This window comes from Silurus meridionalis, chromosome 2 (assembly GCF_014805685.1).
Source record: "Silurus meridionalis isolate SWU-2019-XX chromosome 2, ASM1480568v1, whole genome shotgun sequence".
In the NCBI taxonomy this organism is placed as follows: Eukaryota; Metazoa; Chordata; class Actinopteri; order Siluriformes; family Siluridae; genus Silurus; species Silurus meridionalis.
Window position 1 is genome coordinate 34,240,272 of NC_060885.1, and position 6,924 is coordinate 34,247,195.

At 39.4% G+C, this 6,924-nt stretch overlaps 1 protein-coding gene across 1 annotated transcript; it reads left to right on the top strand.

Annotated features, from left to right (window-relative positions):
• Positions 1-1,563: 1,563 nt before the first annotated feature.
• Positions 1,564-5,626, top strand: LOC124401230 (zinc transporter ZIP9). The gene is made up of 7 exons (XM_046873341.1): positions 1,564-2,016; positions 2,393-2,498; positions 2,928-3,101; positions 3,326-3,391; positions 4,136-4,221; positions 4,675-4,809; positions 5,078-5,626. The coding sequence occupies exons 1-7, from the start codon at positions 1,921-1,923 to the stop codon at positions 5,333-5,335; spliced, it is 921 nt and encodes a 306-aa protein (XP_046729297.1). The 5' UTR covers positions 1,564-1,920; the 3' UTR covers positions 5,336-5,626.
• The last annotated feature ends 1,298 nt before the right edge of the window (positions 5,627-6,924 follow it).

Sequence of the window (6,924 nt, forward strand, 5' to 3'; positions counted from 1 at the left end):
CTTTATAAAGTCGTCACTTCCTTGCACGTCTGAGCATGAAAGTTTTTATGTATTTGACTTTTTGACCTTTTTTTGGCGGATGGGATTCTTCTGTTAAAAAAGGATACTGAATGTATATGTAATTGTTCTGTTGCTAGCGTATGGACGCAACACTGTCAGATCCATTAATTACAATTTTATTTATTTTTGTTGAACCGCAAAATCTTTTTTCTGCCGTAAAATTCTGAACAATGTAGCAATGAACACATTCCACCATTGAATGCGACTGTCCTGTGACACAACAGTGAATCCTTCGACGTGCAGATACGTCATGTCTTCATTTTTGTGGACATCTGTGTCCAACCTTCTTAATAGAAAGAAAGTAAAGGAGCAATAATGAGAACATGAGTGAGCGTGTATCACTGTAAAATCGCATGCAATGTGGGCAGGTCCTGGTTGGTACTACTGGAATATTTGTTTGTGTTTTAATTGTTTACATAGATTTTCTGTCAAATGTTCAGCTTGTAATATTCTTCATTCATCATGGATCCATGGTGAGTAGTTTGTGAGCCTATGACTGCACATTAGAAGGAGAAGTGATGCAATAATTTTTTCTGTACAGGCAACATGAAAAATGATGTAAATCATATAATCTCACTAATTTATAAATAGCAGCGATGCTCCTACTCATGTTCCAATGGCAATGAAGCTGCTCCTTGTGTTACTTTAAACATGAATCATGGTGACACTAAACACTCATGATGATGCAGCATTTCCATCACACAGTAAACACTGTAATCCTTGGGTTAATAAAACCCCTAAGGTTCTCTGATTGTTGTCTTACCTCTGGGTGATGTTGGACCCTGTAGAAGATGATGATGATGGTCAAATTGCGGAGGTTGCACTTTACGCACACATCTCTGTCGACGGTTCTCTTTGTTCCTGAGATGATATTTATTTCATTCCCTCCAGTTTTTCTGTGAAACAGAAGACCACTATTTGACTAAAGTGGAGTTGTTGGAACATTTTTGTGTGCATATAGACCGGCACTGCACTGCTCTCATGAACACTACTAAACTGTGGCATTTAGGGACACGTGTACAGCTCAAATATGTACAATTACGTTTTTTTGATCAAGAACACTACGCATCTCTTTTGTTGTGACCGCTATGGAATGCAAACCAGTTGCAAAGTTTTCTATTGTAGCTTATTCCTCAGAAATCTTTTTTATAATGTCTACTTCAGAGCCTTCCATGTCCTTAAAACAATAAAATCAGCTTTGACTGCTCAAATTTGAGTGTTGTTTTTTCTTTTTTTCTTTTTTTACATTTTATAAATTATTCTCACTATAGTGCATCTCTCTGGTGGTGAATCCAAAAAGTGAGATGACTTTTGCCTGAAAACGTGGCCCTTCCAAAAATGTTTGAATGATGCTCCCAAAAAAACATCACCTGCTCAACTTCACTTCCTCCTCCTGAAGTTCACTGCAAGAACCTTTGATCATATTAAAATGTCTGAATCCTCACACACAGCTCCAGTGCGGACTGTGGAGCATGTTAGATGTGATCTGTAAGCCCTGTTGAATCAAAATGTTATCATTGCTATGAGTTAGTAGTATTAATAGTGGTGTCACTGACACTATTATGATGTATTGCTTTGGTTCCCTCCTGCAATCTCGTGATTTGCCATTAGAAACCCTGCGTCATAGATGCAGTTCCTTGACTCCTCCAGTAGATGGCGTTTTTGGTATTAAAAGTACTGTAGTTTTGACAAAAAGTGCAACGTGGAAAGTTTGAACGTGCGTGACAACATCACGAGGGCTTACAGTTCATGTCTAACATGCTCCACAGTCCGCACTGGAGCTGTGTGTGAGGATTCAGACATTTTAATGTGATCAAAGGTTCTTGCAGTGAACTTCAGGAGAAGGAAGCGGTGAAGGCGATGGACGGAGCCGTGGCTGTGTTATTAATCTCTCTCGCGATGTTTGTGGGATGTTTTCTGCTCGGACTCATTCCATTACTGGTCAACTTTTCCCAGGTAATAACAAACCATGTCATCTTTATCACCTCTGTAAAGAAATGGAAAAACATGTCTGTCTTTACTCTAATACTCTAATACTTATTTAACCCACTGATCATTTCTGCTTTAATGTTTATAGTCCATATTAACAGTTTATTACTTTATAATTGGGTTGATCACAAACTCTAAAGGAGTTTAGAAATGTGCAGGTTTTACAGTTATTTACATATTCATGTTATATAGAATGTTTGGATTTGCATGTACTTTATAAAACTATACAAATCTGTATTAATTAAAAGTACAAATATAATGAATGCTATTTGTTTGTACCTTTTATGACTTTTGGAAAAGAAAAAAAAACCTAACTGTTAAAACACTTACCGACATCCTACAGCAGAAACAGCAGTTTATTACTGTGTTTGGGGCGGGGCTTCTATGTGGCACCGCCCTCGCGATTATCATTCCGGAAGGGGTGGAGCTACTGGAGGGGTCATCCAGAGGTAATCCATATTACTTACAGCATAATCACTGATCCAGATCAAATCTAACTGTACTTATTAAAATGCCAGAATACCTTCATCTGATTATATCGTATCTCAGAAGCCTAGTTTATAACGCAAACTGTAAAAACATCAGGAAGTGCTCCTCTCATGCTCTTGCTCCTGTGAGCACTGAGCCCCAAGAAATAAACAACTTTTTCCATCCCCTGTCCATCATCTACACTTTGTTCATGAATCAACACCGCAGTCTTAAACTCGGCATGAGTTCGTACCTAAATAAAAAGTTCCACACTGCTACTGATTGATAACATTATATCCCAGGGGTTATTGTTGCTCCTACTGTCTCATAAAGAGGATCATTTGAGAAATAATTGTACATCTCTATATATTAAATATTTGTTCATGTTCTACACACATTTCATCCTGCAGGTTCGTTTTGCTCGGATGCAACAGCTGAGCGAAACAACTCGGATTCGATTTCTGCTCTCAAGCCTTCTTCAGAGAAACGGTTGCGTCCGCACGTCTTCATTGGAGCTTCACTGGTCCTGGGGTTCACACTGATGTTTGTGGTGGATCAGATTGCTGAGTACTGCTCTGCACATGGTAACTGTGCACAAGCTCGTGCTATAACACCAGAGCATTTAATCATTAGATGGTTTTTAAGCCTGTAAAATAATTAAAAGCACTGAATCATTACCCAAAGTGTAACATTATGGTATTTATGCTTAGTTTTAAATATGTTGTATTGTGAAATATCAGAATGGGGTTCCAGAAGGTTCAGTTTGTTTCAATCTCAAACAGCATTTCTTTAATCTCTCACGTTCTAGTCTCACGTGCGAGCGGATACAGCGGCAGCACCACTGCGACTCTGGGTCTCCTCATTCACGCAGCAGGTATTGACAAATATTCACTTCCTTATTAGACTTGGCAAAAATAAAGCACACTTCCTGATGAGTGTGCAGTGGGTTGGGTTTGCAGTCTGGGTCTGATTCTGTGTAACAGGAAGAAACGATAACGGCCACAGCAGTAGTTACAAAATCGGACAATTTCTTATTACTATGACTCAATTTAGCTTTTTCTGTTTTTGCTTTACTTTTATTAACCTCGTTCTAATTGTACACTGATGTTTAAATCTGAGCTGAAGAGAAAAAAAACACACACTTTGTAGAAAAACCTGTTAATTACATCTCCATTTGTGTTAATCTCCTACATACTGTAGATAAAAAAGGAGCTCAATAGAGTTCACTTACTTTATTTCTAATTTCTGCTCCATGCATATGTTCAGTTACAGCATATATGTTGTTTTATGTGATTATCTACACTCACCAGTCACTTTAATAGAAACACGATGATTCTTCCAGCCAGTCCTCCAGGTGGAAGCACAACGGACAAATCTTTCAGATAAACGACAACAGCTGAGGTGTGATGTGAAATATACCCAAAGCTCAGGATCTGTATCTGGAGGGTTTTATTGATTGTTTCGCTTTGATGTAAATGTTTGACTCAAAAATAAAGAAAGAGCAGGTGTACAGTTTCCCTATTAAAGTGATCCGTGAGGGTATTTTTTTAATACAAAGACATGTTTCCAGTTTGGTGGTTGATGAGGTGTGTATTTGTGTGTCTTTGTGTATTTGTAGCTGATGGTATGGCTCTAGGTGCAGCTGTTGCATCATCTCAAGTGTCAGTTCAGGTCATTGTCTTCTTTGCTGTAATTCTACACAAGGTAAGAAGACCTTAATCACCATCCAAAATCCTCCTATAATGAACTTAAATACATCATTTTAAATTGAGGAATTGAGCGTCAGGTCTTTTGAACTGAGAGAAAACTAGTGGCCTGTGAATACAGGATTTGTGTAAATAAATGCAAGGGTTTTTATTTCTATTAAATGAGAGCTGGTGAGAGTCAGAACATACTGCACTGGGCATACTCATGTCTGCCTTTGATAAAGCTTTTCTGTCCTTCATAGGATGAAATTTATCTTCTTTTGCTTTTATTTCTTGTGATTTTCAGTCTACATTTTTTAGCCCTGATGGAATATTTATAAAGACAAACTCGTTTGTAAAAGCAGCGATGTAGACGTTAGTGAGAAGCTCAGACTCAAGAACTATTTTGTTTGTGTAATCTGAAATTTGGGTCGAACTCTGACATCATCCTGCTTCACTTTTTTTTTTCCAGGCCCCTGCTGCATTCGGCCTCGTCTCATTTCTCATGCATGCAGGTCTGGAGAAAAGCACAGTTCAGAAGCATTTGCTGGCTTTTTCCTGTGCAGCACCTCTGACGGCAATCTGCACCTACTTCATCCTAATCGCGGTGAGACATCTAACAGGACAAACACGTTCTGTCTGTTTTCTGCAGGAAGAGATGGAACGAGGAAGTTTGCCTCATCTGTAAAAATATAATGTTTGTTTTTTCATTTGTCCTTTTCACATGTGGTTCGGTACATAACGTATCTTTGCTAGTTTAGCAAATAGTGATGTCATGGTAGATTCAGAGAAACCACACGATTAGATACGAATCCGTGTCCCAAGGATCATCTACACATTACTCATCTAAATCATTAATTTTTGAACCCATGCAGACTGGTGGATCATCAGAACACAGACTCAGTGCAACAGGAATTGGCATGCTGGTCTCTGCTGGGACTTTCCTCTACGTGGCTACGGTGCATGTTCTTCCTGAGATTAACAGCAGAGGGCAGCAGCGGTCCGGTCCGGTTCACCACCACGCGGGAACAGGAGCGTTCCATCACACAGGACTCGGTGTACTGGAAAGCGTCACTCTGGTGGTCGGAGCTGGACTTCCGGTTCTCTTAGCCCTCGGTCTACCTGAGGAATGAAACTCATTCGTTGACTAAGATTCCCTGTGGGACTTTTTTTTTGCATTTTATTCTTACAAATGATCCAAGAGTTCAATTATTTATGAGTGTTTTTGTAGCCCTTTGCCAAATCTGTGAACTTAGCAGTATTTTTATATTTCAAATGCACTGGTCCGTGTTTCATTTCACTTCAGAACATCATGCTGGTGTTGATCCAGGAATTCACCAACACCGAAATTACTGCTCCACGATTAATTGTATCGCATCGCAATGTCGCGATTTAATGAAATAAACAAGTGCACGTGGACACACTTTCTGAGAACAGTGCGATTATTCAGCGCCGCTACAAAAACACGAAAAAACACGAGTCTCAGTTCAGGCAGTGCACAGGTGGCGTGTTTGGTCACGTGACTTCCCGGTGTGCAGGTGAAGGTGGACGCTGAGCAGATCGACACTGAACTGGAAGCCAAAAAAGAAATAAACCGCTGGGTCTGTAATGTAACCACCTTTTAGCTTTAAGATCACAAAGATTCGCTAAATTAAAGTGACAATATGACAAATCTGTTTCTGGTCCGGGTTGGGACCTGCACCTGGCAACCTTTCTAATACACATCCCCATACCCCCTCTCTCTCTCTCTCTCTCTCTCTCTCCCTCCACCCTCTCTCTCTTTGTGTGTGTGTGTCTCTCTCTCTCCCCCTCTTTCCTTGTGTCTCTCCCTCTCTCCTTGTGTCTCTCTTTCTCCCTCTTTCTCTCCCTCCCTTTCTCTCTCTCTCGCTCCCTCTCCCTCTCCCTCTCTCTCTCTCTCTCTCTCTCTCTGTAAAACAGGGCAGTTTCTTGCTTTTGGAATCCTGGGTAATATTGGTATTGTCACCCCTATGTCTCTGATCTCCCACCACAATGCTCCACTCCCACCATACAAATCATCAGCAATCTTCCATAAAAACAAAAACGTCCAACACATTTAATAATAATGACTGCAAAATTGCCTGAATTAAAGTATGTAAACATGTACTGTATCTTAAACAGGTAAAGAATTTTAATAGTCGAGGGCAGTGGCAGGTGAATTCAGATGGCAAACAGAAACAATAAACATATTTATGGGGTTTTTTTGTGATTCAGTGCTGTAATATTTCACCGCTCCTACCCTCGAGTGCGTGTTCCTTTATTACTAATTCATTTCAGAAACTCACCTCTGCTTTAAAGTGCTGTGCAGAACTACAAGTGAAAACATTCACCATCTTAAAGAAGAAGAATTTATCATACTGTACACAATATCTGCAATAGTCTGCACATTGACCCCGGACACACACACACACACACACACACACACACACACACACTCTATGACCAGTCTAATGTGAGAGATTATTTTAAATGTAGTTAATACACTTTTTCAAACAAAACATACTTAAGAAAAAAGTAAAATTACAGAGAAAAAAAAACGACTGAATTGCAGTAAAGAGAGTAAACATCATTCATTAATTTCCCCCTGTTCAACGCTATAAAATGTACTTTGACCAAACAAATATATACATGTACATATGTTAATACAAAAAGCTTGATTTTATTCAAACTGTACTGAAAATACATGAAGCTACATCACATTTCA

What these genes read in the sequence shown, in the direction of transcription:
- LOC124401230 (XM_046873341.1), top strand. Translation starts at nt 1,921, where the DNA reads ATGGACGGAGCCGTGGCTGTGTTATTAATCTCTCTCGCGATGTTTGTG. An exon ending in TGAGTACTGCTCTGCACATG is followed by an intron (nt 3,102 to 3,325) that starts GTAACTGTGCAC and finishes CTCACGTTCTAG; the next exon opens with TCTCACGTGCGAGCGGATAC. An exon ending in TTGCTGTAATTCTACACAAG is followed by an intron (nt 4,222 to 4,674) that starts GTAAGAAGACCT and finishes TTTTTTTTCCAG; the next exon opens with GCCCCTGCTGCATTCGGCCT.